This window comes from Metarhizium brunneum, chromosome 1 (assembly GCF_013426205.1).
Source record: "Metarhizium brunneum chromosome 1, complete sequence".
Classification (NCBI taxonomy): domain Eukaryota; kingdom Fungi; phylum Ascomycota; class Sordariomycetes; order Hypocreales; family Clavicipitaceae; genus Metarhizium; species Metarhizium brunneum.
The window spans coordinates 3,164,440-3,184,115 of record NC_089422.1 but is presented as its reverse complement, the minus strand read 5'-3'; the positions used below and the strand labels follow the sequence as shown (position 1 = coordinate 3,184,115).

General features: G+C 52.1%; 8 protein-coding genes across 8 annotated transcripts; 4 read left to right on the top strand and 4 right to left on the bottom strand.

Annotated features, from left to right (window-relative positions):
• Positions 1–1,985: 1,985 nt before the first annotated feature.
• On the bottom strand, positions 1,986–2,726 carry G6M90_00g009780 (uncharacterized protein; the record flags this gene model as incomplete). Its single annotated transcript, XM_014694052.1, has 1 exon — positions 1,986–2,726. One exon carries the CDS (start codon positions 2,724–2,726, stop codon positions 1,986–1,988), a length of 741 nt encoding a protein of 246 aa, XP_014549538.1.
• Positions 2,727–3,779: 1,053 nt separating this feature from the next.
• Positions 3,780–4,064, top strand: G6M90_00g009770 (uncharacterized protein; the record flags this gene model as incomplete). Its single annotated transcript, XM_066129676.1, has 1 exon — positions 3,780–4,064. One exon carries the CDS (start codon positions 3,780–3,782, stop codon positions 4,062–4,064), a length of 285 nt encoding a protein of 94 aa, XP_065985977.1.
• A 2,084-nt stretch (positions 4,065–6,148) lies between these two features.
• Positions 6,149–8,342, top strand: G6M90_00g009760 (uncharacterized protein; the record flags this gene model as incomplete). Its single annotated transcript, XM_014694053.1, has 5 exons — positions 6,149–6,583; positions 6,644–6,840; positions 6,906–7,407; positions 7,482–7,503; positions 7,573–8,342. The coding sequence occupies 5 exons, from the start codon at positions 6,149–6,151 to the stop codon at positions 8,340–8,342; spliced, it is 1,926 nt and encodes a 641-aa protein (XP_014549539.1).
• Positions 8,343–9,022: 680 nt separating this feature from the next.
• LAC12_0 (Lactose permease) lies at positions 9,023–10,803 on the bottom strand (the record flags this gene model as incomplete). The annotated part of the gene is made up of 5 exons (XM_066129675.1): positions 9,023–9,211; positions 9,270–9,369; positions 9,427–9,758; positions 9,811–10,290; positions 10,342–10,803. The coding sequence occupies 5 exons, from the start codon at positions 10,801–10,803 to the stop codon at positions 9,023–9,025; spliced, it is 1,563 nt and encodes a 520-aa protein (XP_065986003.1).
• A 639-nt stretch (positions 10,804–11,442) lies between these two features.
• On the top strand, positions 11,443–12,975 carry mlrC (Microcystinase C; the record flags this gene model as incomplete). Its single annotated transcript, XM_014694055.1, has 1 exon — positions 11,443–12,975. One exon carries the CDS (start codon positions 11,443–11,445, stop codon positions 12,973–12,975), a length of 1,533 nt encoding a protein of 510 aa, XP_014549541.1.
• A 199-nt stretch (positions 12,976–13,174) lies between these two features.
• Positions 13,175–14,793, bottom strand: bphA (Benzoate 4-monooxygenase; the record flags this gene model as incomplete). The annotated part of the gene is made up of 2 exons (XM_014694056.1): positions 13,175–14,408; positions 14,486–14,793. The coding sequence occupies 2 exons, from the start codon at positions 14,791–14,793 to the stop codon at positions 13,175–13,177; spliced, it is 1,542 nt and encodes a 513-aa protein (XP_014549542.1).
• Positions 14,794–15,658: 865 nt separating this feature from the next.
• G6M90_00g009720 (uncharacterized protein) lies at positions 15,659–15,946 on the bottom strand (the record flags this gene model as incomplete). The annotated part of the gene is made up of 1 exon (XM_066129674.1): positions 15,659–15,946. The coding sequence occupies one exon, from the start codon at positions 15,944–15,946 to the stop codon at positions 15,659–15,661; it is 288 nt and encodes a 95-aa protein (XP_065985644.1).
• Positions 15,947–17,037: 1,091 nt separating this feature from the next.
• atnN_1 (Aspercryptin biosynthesis cluster-specific transcription regulator atnN) lies at positions 17,038–18,783 on the top strand (the record flags this gene model as incomplete). Its single annotated transcript, XM_014694057.1, has 5 exons — positions 17,038–17,075; positions 17,209–17,246; positions 17,307–17,719; positions 17,776–17,958; positions 18,013–18,783. 5 exons carry the CDS (start codon positions 17,038–17,040, stop codon positions 18,781–18,783), a joined length of 1,443 nt encoding a protein of 480 aa, XP_014549543.1.
• Positions 18,784–19,676: the final 893 nt, after the last annotated feature.

Below are 19,676 nucleotides of genomic sequence, written 5' to 3'. Positions count from 1 at the left end.
TATGATACCCTCCTCTCCTTTTTTTGACGATAGCACGTCATTAGGTTAGATTTCTTGGTTATAATTTGAAGAATTTGCATGCTGAATACCATTTTGCGACTTCATGGCAAAAATATTCTTGACAACGGTTGAACATGTCTTGGCGGCGCTGGGATCGAATCATTGACCGCCCAAATACAGTTGATACAATACCGCATTTTCAAGTTCTCTCATTCGCGTGTTGAAACACCAACTCCATCTTCTTGTCCCCAACACATTATGCTTAAATCAGTCCACAATTGATCTCCCACCCATAGGTCCATGTCTAGATTCAAAATGGGGGTAGTATCCGTCGTCACATCGCCCACACAAACAATGATCAGTCACGCACCCCACGTAACTATCCCCGTTGGGGTAATTTGATGGAAGATTGTGAAACGTTGTTATTCAAGGGGCTGACGAGGCCGGGTCATCCCGGGTTCACACCGTGGTGAGCGAGACGAAGTGGCTTGATGTAGTCCCAGGGACGCGGCAGCCACGGCGGGATATATTAGCCGTCTACTCCGTAGTGCGTTCGGAGATGTCCTCGGGGACCGTTGGAGTTCCGAGGATAATGAGGATGCCGTTTGAACTCTTAATTTCGGGAAGTTTGAGATTACCCGGAATCTAGGATTAACCATGCTTCCCCAGAGTTGTGGACGTCTGATCGACGTGCGGGGTTATGAGACTGGCACGGGGGGAGTGGACTTTTACCTAGAATGGCCGAGTACAAAGGATGTCGGCGTAGGGGAAAGCTGTGTGCCATTATTGATGTGGCATGGTCTTCCAAGTGTTGTGATGCTGCATTCGGCGTTATGCTATGCTACTAACATGATGGCTTGCGGCCGGCGGAGTAATTTCTCAGCAGGACAGCGAGAAACCATCATGTTGCTTGCAGACGATGATGTCTTGTAGAACTTGGTTTGGAGCTTGGTATTCAAGGTGAGCTTTCTCGTGGAACATGCGTGACGCCATCGCAGACTGATTACTATAGAATATCTGCATAGTTCCACGTCCACGAGCGAGCGACTGGTTTATCCGAATAATCTTTATTTCTATCATCCAAGATATCCAAGGACATTGTTACTACCATTTTTTTAAACCTTCGGTAATCAGTCTGTACCGAGATGCGGGTTGGTGGTTTGGCATACAAATCCACTTACATGGAATCTCGACGTAAATGGAGTGAATACGTGATAACAGCGCCCGATCCGATTCTGTAGCTACCACATCCCGTATCTGGGCCTGTTCAGATCCTTGGCGGATTGTCTGGATCGTTTGTGTTGTGCCCTCGGCATCATCAAATGCGACTTGGATTTGACTCGACTTTGTTGCCACCGCGTTGGCGGCACAAGGCGGCCATCAAAGAGCCAAGAACTTCGAAAGCAAAAGTATAAACTGGAGCCATTATGCGTTTTAGTTTGCAGTTACAATTCTGATGCAATTGCGTCACTTGCCATGAAAGACGGGAGCGTCGTGGGCGTCATTTGTGCAGTTTTTGGATATGATCGTTCCGCTGCCAAGTGCTCATGCTTGGTAAATATCACTGGAGACGACGTATTAATTGTGTGTACTCTATGAAAACCTGTACGTTTTCGTTCTTGTTGTGTACATCTCTCATAGCAGTGGAATGGCAAGAAATGGCAACCGTTAGGGTTACTGGCAACAATAGGGCATGCGAAGACAGAGCAAGATAAAGGATTTGTCTCCCTCTTCCCCTAACTGACATAAACTGAGGCACCGAGATAATTGTTTGAGAACTATAAGAGAGGCGGGTTGATTTGCTGCTATTTGATGGCGAGTTGAGAACTGTCTAGATCGGATTTAACAACTGTCCACCACCTCTTTTGCTTGCGCTTCCTTGTCTATGCCGCTGACATTATCATAAATATAGAAAACATTCTCTACCGTTTACCCAGGGCCCTTTTAATACGAACCCACACTGAATCAGAGCCTTGTGGCAGATGCTACAACAGCCAAGATAGGTCTGCTGAGCTGCCGTCTAGCGCTGGTGAAACTGGTCGCCGAATACTATTCCCCAAAGATGCACCTCTCTCAATGGACGTCGATGGAGCGTTAATACTTGTCCATCTGCCGGAGGTATTAGACGTGGCGGTAGACGGTGAAGGGGGTCGCGGCGGATCGGTACTGGAGGCATCCAACGGCAGTGAATCCAGCCGGGATGATATCGAGGCAGCAGGTGACCGTGAAGGCGGCCCTATAGGCTCCTGTGGAGAGAAGAATGGAAAAGAGGTATTTGTAAAGTCTGGATCTGAATATTCTGAAAGCAACTGTATCGGAGACGCTGACCTTTCCGTAACGCCGGCAGCCTGCGCTGACCCATCATCTCTCTGCTCGACATACCAACGGGCCCAAACCTCGGGAGATACTCTTTCTAGGCCGGCCGGATGCAATACGACTGGCTCCTTGTCGTAACCTTGATCGAGACGCGGTCCGTCATCGTCGCTGTTCTGCTCAACCGGCGACTCTGGCGAGGGCACACTCTCTTGATTCCAACTCGGCTGACCCAAGGGCGACGGTACGACGGGCTCGAAATTTGGGCGACCAAAACTCAGCGACCTGTTGAGAACGGCCTGGCGTGATAGTCGTCGAGATCCCTGGGCCCTCACGTAGCTCAGCCGTTCTTGCGCAGCCGAGGTTAGATCGGCTAGGGGGCTGAGGTCGTCATGAGGATCCTGCTGCTCCATGTTTGGAGGAGACGGTAATCTGCCATTATCTGTATGCTGTAACACCTCGCATGAGAGAGCTGTTGGTGCTATCGTACGGGCTTGGCGAGGGCTTTATATATGTCGTTGTGGATGTGATGAACTCGGATCGCTCCGGTGTCGAAGAAATGTCATTCCGTGATGTGCAGCCCAAGCGTAACAAAAGGTGAGGTAGCGAGAAGCCGAGACCAAAGGAGTATGTCCATGCAGTGAATGTCGGATGGAGGCTGTTTTGAACAAATGCACATTGTCGAGCTTGTGTACCACGGGTACGACTGGCAAACGGAGCCAGCGCGTAATTGCTGTAGTTGGCCATGTAATTAGTGACCACGTATCAAATCGAGCCGTGAAGAGGAACGACTGTCTGCTGCTTCTGGCGCTCTCTGTGACTGCATACTCGGTGCACAAAATGTTGGTGAATTGGAAGCATGATGATTCTGTGGCCCAGTGAATCAAGGCTGGGATGAGTAACGCAGCAGCGTAAACATGTGGTGGAAGGAACACGAAGAGCGGGAGATCAAGGAAAGTACACGGGAGTCAAATCAAGCATCCCCTTTTCTGTGTGTGACTGTGTACAGTTGGCGATATTCAGTCATGAGTCTCTGGCACATTACAACTCACATGTCCTAATCGATTACCATTTCTTCGCAGACCGAGTAAGCTTCGGTACCAAGCCAGCAATTCTCGGGCCTCACTTTCCCATCCTTACTGCCTCCTTCATTATACGCCTCATATTCTTCATAAGGCACCAACCCCAAGCTCTTTGGTCGTCTATGGTTTTCTCCAACGCCTGCAGCTGTATCGTCAGCGGCGATTCCCCTACATACTGCTTTTCAAGAGGGTGCCCTGCTGCCCCCGTGGAAGAGGAAAGTACTACATGTGAATCATATTTGTTCAGAGGTTCAGATATGAGTATGACTGGTGACGGCTGGCCCAAAAGGAGGCGAGGGACCATGACAGCGTCGTGAAATTAGGATGTGGCCCCGTGGATTATATGGACAATGGGGGAGATGATGGGCAGGTGTAAATGACAAGATGCCTACGAATTACTTTGGACAATCGGATGGCCGGTTTGCCAAATTACTCTTCGGCCCCTGGACGCATTGCGGCTTCAACCGAGCGTGGAATACACCCAGTTCGCAAAGTCCACCAAGCTGGTCGCTCAAGTTGAAACATCTGAAGCAAGCAAGGCGTGCTAATATGGAAGTCGCTATTGGTTTAATCCGCGAGGAGGCCATGGCCGAAGATGCTGTGACTTTTCCCGGGGACGAATTCCATCACAAGTTGATAACGCCAATCGCTGTTGTTTCATCTCACTGAGTGCTTCAGGGACAGCAAGGCGTATTACTTGATTAGATACCGAATATGTATGTATTACTGTATCTAATGAACTTACGAGTGTGACATCCATTCGTTCCGTCTACCTCGCTAGATATTGACCGGTGCGACCTTCTTAGGATCTTCTTCCCCCTTATTGTGCTCTATTTCAGTGCTTCTTTTGACTCTACACTCCTTCTATGGCTGGAATCCTTGAAATGACACTTATATTTGGGCCCCAGATGTTCATCTTATCTTCACCCAACGTGTCTGGTATGAACATGGCGAGATCTGCAACCGGTTTTCTTACCAACGGGGACGCGATCCCCAGTCAACGTGTGCTCCAGATAAGTGAGTGCAATCTGTTCACCCAAGCAACCCGCCTTGCTGAGGGCCTGGGGATATATATCAGCTGGGTTTCATATTCATGACGATTGACACAAACGGAGAGTTGTGTGTAACGAAGCGTGATCGTCCTCGGGAAATCCTAGATATTGGGACAGACACAGTCATGTGTGTATTTGCAATGTGTTTTCTCTGTCTATAGCCTATATTCAATCATCTGGAACAAAACATATGGACAGAGTATAATGTATTGGAACACTTGTATGAGTAATTATGTAGATGAATCATCTGGGTATGAAGACAAGACGTTGACGGCTTCCTGCGTGGAGTTGTAAGCAATGAGGAAGCCTATATGGTTTCTTGGGTTGCCCAACCCTGTGGAAATCACACATACAAGACGGGCACATGAGCTACATTCTAGATGCATCAGCCAGCGAGATCATGGGCGATGCGACCTGCCAAAGTGTCACTCAATATAGCAGGTCCGGACAATAGCTTCTATATCCGGGGCGGAGGATAATATGCTATAGGCAACGCTGCATAACCTGGATAACAACTTTCATCAAAGTCAATCATTTTTGAACTTGTCAGGGAGATTCAGCCCATTGACTATCTAGTCCAGGGGCATAGCGAAGTGTATCCGTCGATGTCTGGCCTAGATATATTAAACCAGCCATCAAGATCAACGAGGCTGGATCATACCACGCCCACATCATGAATGGCCTCCCGCCACCTGAACGTCACGACTCACAACCTCGATCCGTAGTCGAATCAAGCTTGTTGTGGCATACCGCCTGTTCTCGTGCCAAGCGACGCAAGATTGGCCAAGCTTCTCGGCACTGGGGAGATTAAAGCCCCGTGCAACGAATAACCTTAATGCGGCAAGCTTGGGATCAGGCAGCAGAATTCTTTAACAGCTAACTGCTCTAAAAACGCCGTTTCATAATACCGCTGTTCTCGGCGGATGTATCATGTGGGCCGTTGTACTTGGCATGTTGGAGAAGTTGAGCTTGGCGCTCATCAACAAAGGGGTCTGGTGCTCAAGAGATCGGCATGAGTTGCGCTCCGAGTGTGGAGTGGGTGGCCCGATCTGACTTGATTATTGTGGTTACAATTTATTAGTTAGTTCGTCGTCGAGCGTTTTGCAAGAGTGTGTCTGCTATCCCGGCCCCCGATTGACCTTGAAGAAACGATAGCAGGCACTCTCAATCTTTCTTTGGGCTACTGTATAGATCAGAAGTCAACTATAACGCCGGACTCATTACGTCATTGTGCCGCTGGACGTGTTGGTGATGATGGTCAGGTTCTCTTTCTGGCAACTCTTGGCGACCATCACTGCCATGGAAGTTGCTTCACCATGCTGATGCCGAGACTTGGTTTATCCACATGGTGCTATTTTCTCCACGTAGCCTTCTTTGCCGAGCAGCTTTTACATTATGCTTAACCGGATGAGCGCAATACATGGGTCTGTCTGTCACGGCCCATCGCCATGGTCTCTCCGCAGAGCTTCCGGTCCCATGGTCGTATGTGACATGAAGCCAAGTAGATAACTGGAGCCGTCTCCCCGTTTCCTGCAACATGATCCAATTCCAAAATCCATCCCTTTCACCCCTTGCGGCAGTCTTGGCCGGTCAACCAAGTCCGCGTCCATGTCGTCTGCATAAGCCGTTGTAAACATCTTGTATATACAGGCCATTGACTTACACGCTCAGATCCTCGAGAAACCCCGATTCAAACACAAAATGCCACCCGCTCGAACAGACATAGAGTCGCCCAACCACGACGAAAAGTCTGTGCTCCGTCGCAACTCAAGCCATGGCGACAACTCGGCCAACTTCACCAATGAGCGGAAGCCATCGACAGCGGCTCTCCTACGCAACCCCTTGATCGGGATGACCAGGGAGCAACTCATTGCCGATGCCGACGCCTTCGTGGACGAAAAGGGCCTGGGCGAGTATCGGGAGGCCTTTCGCAAGGGAGCCTTGATCGCTCAGGTCATGAACACGAGCGGCGGCTTCGAGCACGTCCATCTTCTCAATGAGGAGGAAAAGACGGTGCTGCGACGGGAAATCACCAATAAATGGAGCCAGCCATTCATGCTCTACTTTCTTTGCACTCTCTGCGCCGGTTCAGCCATTGTGCAAGGAATGGACCAAACAGCCGTAAACGGCGCACAGGTACGGCCTTCTAACGGGTGTACCAAGTCTGGTAGCTGCTAAATAATAGGTCCTGGTCAGGAATTCTACTACGAGGAGTTTGGCTTGAGAGACCCCCTGTTGCAAGGTCTGATGAACGGCGCTCCGTACCTCTGTTCCGCACTCATCGGGTGCTGGACGAACCCGATCCTGAACAAAATCGGCGGCCGGAGATTCACCATCTTCATCTCGTGCTTCATGTCGGTTGTCACGGGCTTCTGGATGGCCGTCGCCGATTCGTACGTGTTTAACCCTGCCGCCACACCATGCCGCTCGTTGGTTGTTACTAACGAGGAGGAAAAAGGTTTGGCAACTTGCTCGCGGCTCGATTCGTGCTCGGCTTTGCCGTGGGCGCAAAGTCGAGCACTACGCCCGTGTACTCTGCCGAATCCACGCCCAAGACGATACGGGGAGCGCTCACCATGATGTGGCAGATGTGGACGGCGTTTGGGATCTGTCTCGGCTTCGTGGTCTCGGTGGCCTTCCAGCACACCGATTTCCTGGGGCGAAACTCCCAGTGGAGGTGGATGCTTGGCTCGACCTCGATCCCGCCTCTGATTGTCATGCTGCAGGTGTATTTCTGTCCGGAAAGCCCGAGGTGGTACATGGAGAAGGGCAAATACGACAAGGCGCTCAAGTCGCTGCTGCGTCTGCGGCATCACCCTGTGCAGGCGACCCGGGACATGTACTATGCGTATAAGCTTCTTGAGATTGAGAAGAAGGAGAGGGAGGGACGGAATCTTCTCAAGGAGTTTTTCACCGTGAGGCGGAATCGCCGTGCGGCTCAGAGCGCATGGTTCACGATGGTGGGTAAAATGTCTAATCTAATTCAAGTTGACATTTAATTATACTCGGGAAAGCTAACTTGCTTGTTCCCTAGTTTATGCAACAATTCTGCGGAGGTAAGAACTTTCATTGCGGCACGATATATACGCTGAAGCACGGCAAGCCTAACTAATGGAAATCTCTAGTAAATGTCATTGCCTACTACTCGACCAGCATTTTCCAAAATGCCGGCTACGATCGCTCTCAAGCTCTCCTGGCGTCCATGGGAGGGGGGTTGATCAATTGGATATTCGCCATTCCGGCCATCTACACCATCGACACGTTTGGTCGCCGCAACCTCTTGCTCACCACGTTTCCTCTGATGGCCTTGTGTCTCTTATTTACCGGCTTCTCCTTCTACATCCCCGGTCGCGCTCAGTTGGCTTGTGTCACGACGGGCTTGTACCTCTTCATGGTTGTCTATTCGCCAGGCGAGGGACCGGTGCCGTTTACATACAGCGCCGAGGCGTTTCCCCTGCATATCCGCGATATCGGCATGTCCTCCAGCACGGCAGTGACATGGGGCTTCAACTTCATCATCAGCTTTAGCTGGCCGTCTCTTGTTGAGGCCTACGGCAACACTGGCGCATTCTGCTGGTACGCCGCTTGGAACTTGCTGGGCTGGGTCTTTGCCTACTTCTTCTTGCCCGAGACCAAGAACCTCACGCTGGAAGAGCTCGACAGTGTCTTTAGTATGAAAAACAGGGAGCACGGCGGGTACTACCTCCGCAAGCTGCCCTGGTACCTCAACAAGCACGTCCTTGGACGAGACGTTGCTCCATTCCCGCCGTTGTATCAGTTTGCTGAAGATCAGTCTCTGCCGAACGACAAAACGGAGTCTGTTTCTGTCACTCAACATAAGGAGGCGCCGTCTGGCCCAGCCCCGACCGAAGGTACCGTGGTGACAGGCAAATAGTATTCGGCCGAATGTGCAGCAACAGCATGGCTCGTAGTGTATGGTCACGTCTTGCGGTGTGCGGGTGTATACAGATGGCGACGGCTAAATACAATTTCCATCCCAGACTACAAATTATGGGAATATATCCGCAGAATTTGAAGTCCAATACAGATTCGGAAACCTGGAGAATTATTTATAGGCGGTCAATCTACGACTCAAGTATAGGGTTATGAATATCAGAATATTGAGGTTTCAGAAACTGGCCACTTTGCTGCCAGAAGAACAGTTCTAGCTCGTCGCCTTGACATACACCTTGTCTTGGTTTCACATATGTCAAGAGGGCATAAGAGCCTTCGGTCATGAGATGGGTTCAGAGGGTAGTCCCGGCCACAATCTTCAATGTTCACTCGCTTCCACAAATGCAGCCGCCGGGGGCCATGTAGCGACAGAACGCCCCTCTTCAAGATGATTTCTTCCCCTTCGCGTCCAAGTGTGTGGCATTCTCATCATACCCATATAGACCAGGTTGGATTCAGCTCGTCTTTCCTTGTGAACTGGCGCGTGTTATGGAGTATCGAAAGCGGTACACATCAAGGTAATACACTGAAACACGGTCAAATCAAGTCTGAAGCCAGCATCGCATAACAGGGATATCATTCATTATGGATCATGGACATATTTCTTTGCTGTTGCAATGTTCACTGGCCAAGAGTTTCACGCACTCGGACATCCTGATGCTGCAACTGCTTCTCCATCTGAACCTCATCAACAGTTATTCTCCTTTTTCTCACGTCCTCTACACCAGGCGCGGATGAATGCCTCTCCCGCTCGAAAATAGCATCAATCTCTTCGAGAGTCTTGCCTTTTGTTTCGACCCAAAATACAGCCTAGAATCAACATCAGTACCGTTGTCGCCATGGAAAAGAATTACCCCCATTAACTTACAATGAGGAGAAACGTAATAACGTCCCACGATCCGTTAATCATGTACAGTCTCCAACCAATGTTATCCAGACCGATTGGCATGACGAAAACGAGCAACATCCTACAGCCGTTAGCCCATCTCAGCAAGAACGAGAGCGACGTGCAAGAGGATACTCACGCCAAACCATTGAGGGTGAATTGCGAAAACGCAACGCCGTTGGCCCGAGTTGGGTAGTCCATAACTTCGGGGGGATAAAGAGTAAGCAAGGGCGTCCAGGCAATGGAATAGAATCCTTGGAACAAGAACATGACTGCGACATCGCCGTAGATGAGGCCCTTTGACGCTCCACCAGGGTTGTCGGCATAGATCTTCGAAAGACCGCCAATTATGAACAGACAGGCAATCAGCAGCCCTTGCGATAGCAGGGCGGTAGATTTGCGTCCCCACGAAGCTGCGAGCTGTGTGCCGGCGAGGCAGCACGCCAAACACCAGACGTTCAAAACCACATTCTTCCCACCGTTAGTCAGGCACACTTTGCCGTAGTGATTGCAGAGTACTTGCCGCTTTCAGCTGGTCATCGGAGCTCGTCACTCCCGCGGTGCTCAGCTCGTTGCCCAGATAGTACGACGCAATGATATTGCCGGCGATGCATGAAAACGGCCCAGCAGAACCGCCAATTAGAACCCTCTTCCTCGCCACTGGGTTCTGGACAATCTCCAGGGGACTCATCGTCCGGCCTTGCTTCTTCTCCCACTCCAGCGTGTCGACGATCTCCTGATAGACCGTCATGGCAACAGGATCGGTCAAATTGCCATCGGCGTTGGTCTGCGCCACGACCAACCGAGCATCCTCATATCGGTCCTGGCGAATCAGCCATCGAGGAGATTCTGGAACAAAAGGCAGAATCAGAATGCAAATAAGGGAGAAGACACCCTGCAACAGAGACGGGCATCGCCACGCCCACGTGGAATCCCACTTGCCCGTGCCGAGGGTAACGCCCGCCGCCATCAGCGCACCGACGTAATAGAAGTTGTTCAGCAGCTGGACCGCGTGTTAGAGACTCAGAGTCGACGACTTGTCGCGAATACGTACACCAACGCCCCAGGCACGCCAGCGACTTGGAAAGGTTTCGCTGAGATACACCGGGGCGGCAACGTTGCTGATGCCGCCCCCGAATCCGAGCACGACGCGAGCCACGACAAACATGGCTACGTTCTGCGCCGCGCTCTGCAGGACGATGCCAGCCATGGTGATGATGGATGCCCAGAACAGGGCTGGTCGCCGTCCGAGTTTATCAGACATGACGCCCCCGACCATGGGGCCGAAGAAACCCCCGATGAAGACGGACGCCGTGTTGAGGCCCTGCGTCGCGGGTGTGAGCTTGAAATAGTCAGTGTACGAAGGCAAGATGTTGAGTCCGTTGAGCATGGATCCGTCGTAGCCGCCCGTGGTGGACTGGACCACGGAGCAGAGCATCAGGAAGACGGACAAGGTCGATGTGGACTCGGGAGTCCACGAGGGGAGCCAAGTTCCCGATGGTGTTGATCGCAACATGGCAAGCTGACGACGGTTTGTGCCTTGCAATTGCGGCAGGGACAAGATGAGCCTACGTCTGGTTGGTCCCCGTCGAGACTCAAGACATAGCCAAGCATCATTCGAGAATCAGCTTCGTTAGGCGTTCCATCTCCATCTTGAACTCGTCCAAGTCGACTCGGGTGGGCAGGGAATGGAGGCGTCATGGGGTTTATCCACGACACTGCAGCACGGCTAGCAAATGTAACCCTGATAGCAGCTGGAATGTGCCAGCAACGGCAACTCAGAAGACGGGAAATTAAAACCACGATACGTAGCGAAACGCGGGACCAGATAACCAAAGGATGCTTATTGGGACTGGCGGCATGTCTCACCGTCACCTTCCCCTCGCAGATGGTTCCGTACAACCCACGGCTCTTCAAAAGATGGTGATGGTCCGCAACGCTTCTACGCCAGGCTTGCATGTGGCGTCGGGGTATTAGAAAAAGACAAACATGAACTTGGCTTACCGAGACGACAGTAGAGTCTATGACTCTACGTGTTGGGCGGGATATTTTGGGCGGAGGATTCTCGCCAACGCAGCATCTCATTCTCAGGCTACAAGTTCCCAAAACTAGGTCATCACCCCAGCCGTGTCAGCCAAAGCCAACCTCAATAGCCATGGTCCGTCGTCCCATCATCGCCATCGCCGGCCTCGCCTGCGAAACATCAACCTTCACCCCATCACGGACTCTCGCCCCCGCATTTCACCCCAAACGAGGCGACGAAATCATCCAACGGTACCAGTTCCTCCACGCCGACCAGCCACTCGGCCAAGATGCAGAATGGAAAGGCGCCCTCATCGGCCACGCCCTCCCCGGCGGTGTCGTAACCCGCGACGCCTTCGAAACACTGGCCGCCGAGATCCTCCACCGGCTCCGGGACATTGCTGCCCTCCACAAACTCGACGGGCTGTGGCTCGACATCCACGGCGCCATGGTGGTAGAAGGCATCGACGACAGCGAAGCCGAGCTCCTCCGCCGGATTCGCCGCGTCACCGGCGCCCACGTCATCGTCTCGGCGTCAATGGACCTCCATGGGAACGTGTCCCGGGACCTCGCCCACATGTGCGACCTCATCACCTGCTACCGGATGGCCCCCCACGAAGACGCCATGGAGACAAAGGAGCGCGCGTGTAGGAACCTAGTCGGCGTCTTGAAGTCGAAACCTCCCGGTGCGCGGCCGCTCAAGGCCTGGGTTCCCATTCCCGTCCTCCTGCCCGGGGAGCAAACCTCCACGCGGACAGAACCCGCAAAGCACATCTACGCCGCCGTTCCAGAGGTAGAAGCAACCGAGGGCGTCGTCGACGCAGCGATATGGGTCGGGTACGCCTGGGCAGATGAGCCGCGGAATCGTGCCGTCGTCATGGTCACAGGCTGGGACAAGCACACCGTGGCCAGGGGAGCAGAGCGGCTGGCGAGACTATTCTGGGACGCCCGCGCTGCTTTTGAATTCGTCGCGCCCACAGGGTCCTACGCAGAGTGCCTCGATGCGGCAGTCGCATCTCCACCCTCGCAGAGGCCGTATTTCATTTCGGATTCGGGAGACAACCCCACGGCCGGGGGCTCCGGGGACGTAACCTGGGGCTTGACCCGGCTGCTGGAGCGCCCCGAGTTCCAGGACGCCGGCTCCGGGTATACCGTCATATACGCGAGCGTGCCGGGGCCAGAGGCCGTGGCCGCCGCGGCAGAGGCGGGCGTCGGCGCGACAGTCACGGTCACGGCCGGCGGCGAGGTCGACAGCATCCACGCGCCGCCGCTCACAATGACCGGCAGAGTCTGCGCCGTCAAGCATGGGGACCGGGATGCCGAGACCGAAGTTGTGCTGCAGGTGGGCTCCGTCTATGCTATTCTTACCAAGTTGCGGAAGCCGTATCACAAGGAACGAGACTTTACCGAGTTGGGCCTCAGGCCGAGGGCGGCAGATGTGGTGATTGTCAAGATTGGGTATCTGGAGCCAGAGCTATATGACATGGCCAAAGGCTGGATGCTGGCCTTGACTCCTGGTGGCGTCGATCAGGATCTGGAGAGGCTGGGTCATCATAGCATCCGGAGGCCCATGTGGCCGTTTGACAAGGCGTTTGAGAAGGACCCCGACTTGGAAGCAAGATGGATACCAGCTTCTAACGAGCCTTTGGAGGGGCCTGATGAGTAGATTTTAAGCGGTTGAGCAAATACCGAGGTAGAAATTTGACCATGTCGCTGCAGTTTCAAGCATAGATTTCATTTGCATATCATGTAACCCCTTACCGGCTGCTCTTACAGACTCCGCTACCCAATACCATATACAATTCTCGGAAATTGAGCATTCAAGTTCCTTCCAATTTCTTGACAAAAAGTAAAATACATTGATACTACCTTCGTGATAGGCCCACCTCCAAGCCCAGAGGCTTCCTCAGAAATCCTTCTCTGGTTTCCATTGGTCCCTGTCGGAGAGTAACCGTGTAGCGTCTTGCCCAAGTGGCCAAAATCAGCTTCATCTCCATCTCTGCCACGTTTCGTCCCACGCAAGACCTCGGCCCGTGGCTGAAAGGAATAAAGGCGTTCTTTTGCCTGGTTGTGACATTCTCCCATCTCTCAGGCTTATACTCGTCCGCATCTTCTCCCCAGATGTCCTTGGAGTGATGCACGGTGTAGGTGGGCACGCTAAGAACGGTACCACTGGGGAAGAAATATCCCTGGATGACAACACCGGGGGACTCGGGTGGAATTTGACGCGGCAGTCCAATGCCAGACGTACTGTGGTGACGCAAGGCTTCGTCGATAACCCATCCAAGATACTGAAGATCACGAACCATGTCATATGTTGGAACATCGACATGTTTGGGGATCGAGGCGTCGAGCTCAGCTTGAAGTTTCTGTAAAACACGCGGGTCGCGGATCAGGTAGTTCATAAGAGCGCAGGAGGAATTGGATGTCGTGTCACTTCCGGCAATCAGCTGTGTCAGTGCTTCGGCAGTCAACTCTTCACGACCAAGAGGTTGCCCATTGTCGTCTTTGCCTTCCATGAGCCGGGCAAGCAAATCCTTACGGTCCACGTCTGGAGGATTCTCAACTCGGCTTTCGACTCGAGCAATAGCAATCCCAGCGAGATTCTGTACAGCTTTCAGACCCTGGCTGAAGAACGGGTCAGGAAGCATGGATGCGTATGGTTTGAGTTGCGGATAGCAACCCAGCGTTGCGCTCACTTCCCCTCTTCGGTTCAGAATCTCGATAGCCGGGGCATAGATCGGTGGGCTATCTGGCGATGACTTAATCTCGGCGACGTCTGCCCCTTTTTCAAGCATTCCAAACGGCGCGCCAAATGCCAAGTCACCGATAACATCGAAAGCGAGAAAGTTGAACCACAATAGTGCATCAAGGTGTGCTTCCGGCTTCCCACCCTGTGTCCTGTGGGAGCTTTGCTCAACCAGCTTGTCAAGCTGTCGCACAAACAAGTCCAAGTTCTCATGAATATACGGCTCAAATTGAACCACAGACTTGGTAGAGAAGGTGTGAGAGACCATCTTTCGCTTTCGGGTGTGTTCGTGCCTGACTCGTGTGTTGAACAGGCCACGGCGAATGGACACAAAAGCATCATAAAACTCGCTAATCATCAGCGTTAGCCCACGTGGTCTGGCGACTCTGGTGTGATCTGTTCCATAGAGACTCCAGATTTTGCTTACGATTTCAAAAATCCATTACCGTGACCATAGATGGTAGGAATCGCTGCATCGTCTGCGATACTAACATGGTTCGGTTGTATGCGCACTACTTTGCCCAGCTTCGCATGGTACTCGTCGACGGTCTTGAATCGATCTCCTCGTCGGCAAACCATCAATAGCCATAAATTCGAAAACTGCGCGCCGAACGGCGCTGGGATCCCGCGCAGCTTTCCATTCGTCACAAAGTAGTCGAAAATGTAAGATGACAATATCAAGCCAACAATAGCCAGCGCGGCCGATGGCGAGAACACGTACTCTGTCAGCGCCATGCCAAAGTTGACGATCAGCTTCCAGGTTTTAAAAGACGCCAGGTTTGGCTCACAATGGTGCAGTTTTGGCACAGAAATATTTAGAAAGCTGGCTGTGGCTTGAGATGTGCCTCGACCACTAGCTAAAGCACCAACCTGACGCCATATATATATATACTGGCAGATGTGGCCACTGGCTTGATTTGGGCGAAGTTCCGACCCCGCAGGCTTCAACTCTCTCCCGGCCCGCTTTCTCGGGTTTTTCTATGGCTACAAGACGTGGACAGAGTCTGCTGGTAAAAATCCATGTCTCAGCCATAGGCCTAACCTGGCAGGCAACATTCATTTCCGTCTTCAAATTGCAATCCATTGTGTGTAAGTGGCTGTTGATCAACCCCACACGGAGCGTTCTCGACATCGCGGGGAATGCAGCTGATGCGGACTGGCCAGACGGAACGTCAGAAAGGGTGGGCTGCTCGGGAATAGATATCGGCAGGCCACTTCCGTCGATGTCTACCGCATCTCGCGCACCAATGACGACACAGGTCCTGCCTTGATCCGATGGCGTAGGGAGCTCACGAGTCGGAGTCCATCAGCGGCACTTCGCGGTACCCCTGGATCGAAGAGTCCGCTCAACGGGACCGGACGGTTTGATACCTAGGGTAGTAACGTCGACGGTCGGCCTTCGTCTCAATGGGTCCCCAAGTTCCAACATTTGGGGGCGCTGGAATCCACTGTGCGGCATGCGCCTAGCCGTCAACAGCAGCTTGCAGCCTACCATTTCGTATTTTGCTGTGCTCGTGCATCTTGCAGAGGCTACTTCCGATGGCAGACGCGCGGCAGATGAATCGGTTCGGTTCGCTGCAAATCCCCGGTCAACTGGTTGTCAGCCCTGGGATGCGGAGAAGAGAATCCGTTTTTGTAGCTTCAGTGAGCCAACGGTGAATGTTGCCTTGACGCTGACTAATGCCTTGAGAATTGTGTTGATGGGACCAACAGGTGTCGCTCCTTCCTCCTCAAAGTTCAAAGTTTGCAGGGCATCAAATGTAGCAAGACACTGCGGTCTGTTGAATAGCTTCACACACCGCCTCTCTCCATATGCGGCGGCCTTGGAGTAGCTGTCCTCTGGTCGCACACTCGGCTGTCCACTTATTGTGAAGAGAAACCAAAGCATGGTGCACACAGGAACGCTCCGTCCACCTTTCTGGCAAAATCTGGTCGACTTTCAGAAGCTCCGCCAACGCAATCAGGGTTCAAGTGTCCTCTGCTATTTCATTTGAGTCTAACTGTAATCTGGAGGCATCTGTATCAAAATGCTTATACTTCAATATACTCGGGGAAAATATCTGTCGACTCAACCACGAGTGATATTCACGCTCGCCACAGATCGGAAGTGGCCATACTGGTACGACATACGGGATAAACAAGCCCCTTGGGATTTTCAAACACGCCTCAATCCACAGCGTCTTTACGCGGAATATACATGTCCATCCGTCGACGGACGACGAGCAGCAATCCGGTATGAGCCTTGGGGACTGGTAGGTGCATCATACAGCTGGATATTGGACTTCGCAATCCCTGATCCCATGCCCAAGTCAGTATTTGTCGACGAGGAACAGCATTGCTCCAGAATGGCGCGTGCTTGCTGGCCCGACAGGGAATATTTCTGACGCAGGCTAGAAGCGGCAATTTCTGCTTCCACTGGCAAAGATTGACATGGCGGCCTTATTAGCAACCAATGTGTACAGTACAACACAAATGCCCAGGGTTGGCCAACGCCAAGGAAATGAATCGTCACGGTCTATAACGACCCAATCCCATAAGATGGACAAATTTATTGATCCTGCCTCACAGCACAACTGCCTTGTTATGGGGCTTTGGAGCAGCTCAGAGCAGAACTCAAAGCACTGCATTATCGGAGAGTGCCGTCGTTCGGCATGTGAAGTGGAGGTTCACCAGGGTGCTTCAGACTGCTTCCCCAATCTGAAGTTGTCCTTTCTGTGGGGAAATTCTACCATAAACTTGTGGAGTAGAGTTTGACCACTTCACTCTACGAGATACGTCCTGAAATTTACGTCGTCCTCATGGTCCATGGCACACCCGTTGCGCAAAACCAGTACACGGTTGCCATGTGTAGATCGCGCAAATATCGACAAAATAAGCCATTTATTGCAACGAAAGTGTACATGTATCTGAAAGTGTCTCGATGACACAAGCCCCCTGCTGAGGATGCCTCGAGTCAAACCAGGCGAACGCCAGAGGGCAATGGCCCCCAAAGTACGAACTGGCTGCAAAACATGCAAGTTAGTCTAATGTCTGTTCCGCTGCTCGTCCAAGAGCCTCATTCTAATTCAAGTGTCCAATAGAAGTCTGCATAGTGCTCTCTCCTTTCTTATCGCGTGAAGAGGAATGCTGACATCTGAGCTTAGTTCGCAGGATCAAGTGCGACGAGGGACGCCCCGCGTGTGAAAGATGTGAGGTAACCCCCATAGGCCGATTTTGAGACAAGATGGCAAGCTGACAGTCTTCTATAGGCTGCAAGACTGGCCGCATCTGCGACGGATATGATGGTCCTCCGGCGACGGGCGTCACCACACCGTCTCTGACTCTGACTCGCATTGCTTCTTCATCCGGCACAACCCAAGAAGTCCGGGCATTGCGGTTTTTCGTAGAGCGCACTGCTGTACAATTCGGAACATTCGCACCAGACGACTTGTGGAGTAGCCGAGTCCTCCAACTGGCCCATTCTAACACCTGCATCCGACATGCTTTGGTTGCATTGTCATCATATCATGAGCGGTACTGGAGCCATGATGTGGGCGGTGAAACGCCATATGGCCTGCGTCAATACAATTTGGCGATTACCGAGCTTGTTAAATCCGGGGCTGACCGACCGTCATATCTCCATATTCAACTCGTTTCTTGCACGATATTTATCTGCATTGAGGTAAGAATCGCAAGTCGGCTGGCAACAAGAAGGTCGCAAGACTGACATGCTACTAGATTCTCCGGAGGAATATAAGTAATGCCATGTATCTCTTCAAATACGGCTGCAGAATGATCGAGGGGGCTATGAAGCAGGTCAGAAAAGGCGGATACGTTGGCGGCGCTACGGGAATATCTATTGAGCCCATTATTAGGCTTGTGGAGGCTTTTTTTGCTCGTATATCGACTCAAGTCTTTCTCGTGAGTAAGCTCTAGGCCCTAAACGCGTATTATAACTGACTAACTCGGGCTGAGGCTATCGGTGGTGATATTGATCACAAGCTTGCCGACATCATTTCGCCCATGCTAAAGCTTCGCATGGTAACTATGACACCTAAGCCAACACTGTCGTCAATTCAAGAGGCGCGGGATTCTTTGCTCAAGCTTGCCTTGCAATACAGACGCGATATGACGATGGCGCAATCCAAGGCTTTGGGCATCCGATTCGACGCTTGGACGGAGGCGTTTGATGAGTTTCGCAGGGCCGTTGACCGGAACAGCCTGAACTCAACGGACAAGCGGGCGCTTGCACTGTTAGAACTACACAGACGATACTTGTATATCAATATCGCGGCATTGAATCAACCCGACCGTGAAGATCCATCGATGTGGGATTTGTGGACAGATCAGTTCCGCGAAATGGTCGAATTTGCAACAGAGGCGGGCGGGCTTGATGCTGCAGATGTACCAGCCGATAACCAACCGCAATTTTATATGGAAGTTGGCATACTGCCAGCACTGTTCTTTTTAAGTTCCAAATGCCGAGACCCGGAAGTGCGACGACGGGCGATAGACATCATGGAGACCAACCACATTCAAGAAGGCATATGGAATAGCAAGATGGCGGCCAAGGTTGCTAAGAGAGTCATTGCCCTCGAGGAAGGCGAGTTTATCGTCAAGTCGAGCACCGACATCGACGGCCTAGCTCGAGTGCGTCGAGTAGCGGTCCATGCTGGTCCAGAAGTGGCTTATCTGAATGTGGGCTATGAACTGCACTGTGGTTGGGTACAAGAAGAGCTGGACTGATGGGATATGGAACGAGTGCGGTGGTGTCCGACATGATGAGTTTGGCGATGCCTGAGAAGCCACTGTGGGCAAATGTCAACATTGGGTATTACACATGTGCCTCACATGTGCTCGTGATATCTTCAATGAAGCTGATATGCCACTCATGGAGACGCTTGGCACTCGTGTGGACGGAAGGTGAAGTGAGAAGGCGCCTTAAAACGACCCATGGTATAGGCAATGGCATGAATGATTGCCAAACAATGTAGCGTGGAGGTTTGATAGAATGTGAAAAGAAGGGAAACAGGAAAAGGCGCTCCAGAGTCGAAGGATTAGCTGGGCAACAAGCTAGCCATGTTCGAAGCGGATTTTATAGCTCCAAGGATGGCCCCTAGGAAAGACAGAGGGCTAGTCGAAGTATATACCTTTGAGGTTAACTGGTACTTTCAATAGGTATATGTGTGCTTCGCCCTCACAAAAGTGCCATCGGATAGACAGATACTGCCACGGTTCGCTGTTGGCCCGTGGTCGTAGTTGATGGGATTCATTCGTGCATGCATGGTAAGATCATGTCTTCTAGGTCCTCGTCTGGTATACCTCGATGTGAATGGCTCGGTCGTATGCCAATGGGTGCCAGCCTTGTTGCCTGGTAAGCTCGGTTCGAAGCGAAGAGGGTCTGCTCCAATAGACGCAGTCCAATGGATTGATGAACGGTGAGGTGTAAGTCCGGTACTAAAGGCAGGCGTGCCTAGCGTGTCTTCAAAGTTTAGTGGTGTGATATCTGGAAGATCGCAGCCTGGCAACATCGAGCCGTCTGGCCACTGACTCCGGTCGATTTGTCTCCGACGCCACTACACTTCCCCAGAATCAGATGGAGCACTTGAGGCCTTGGCGGGTCTTGTAGCGGCCAGCTC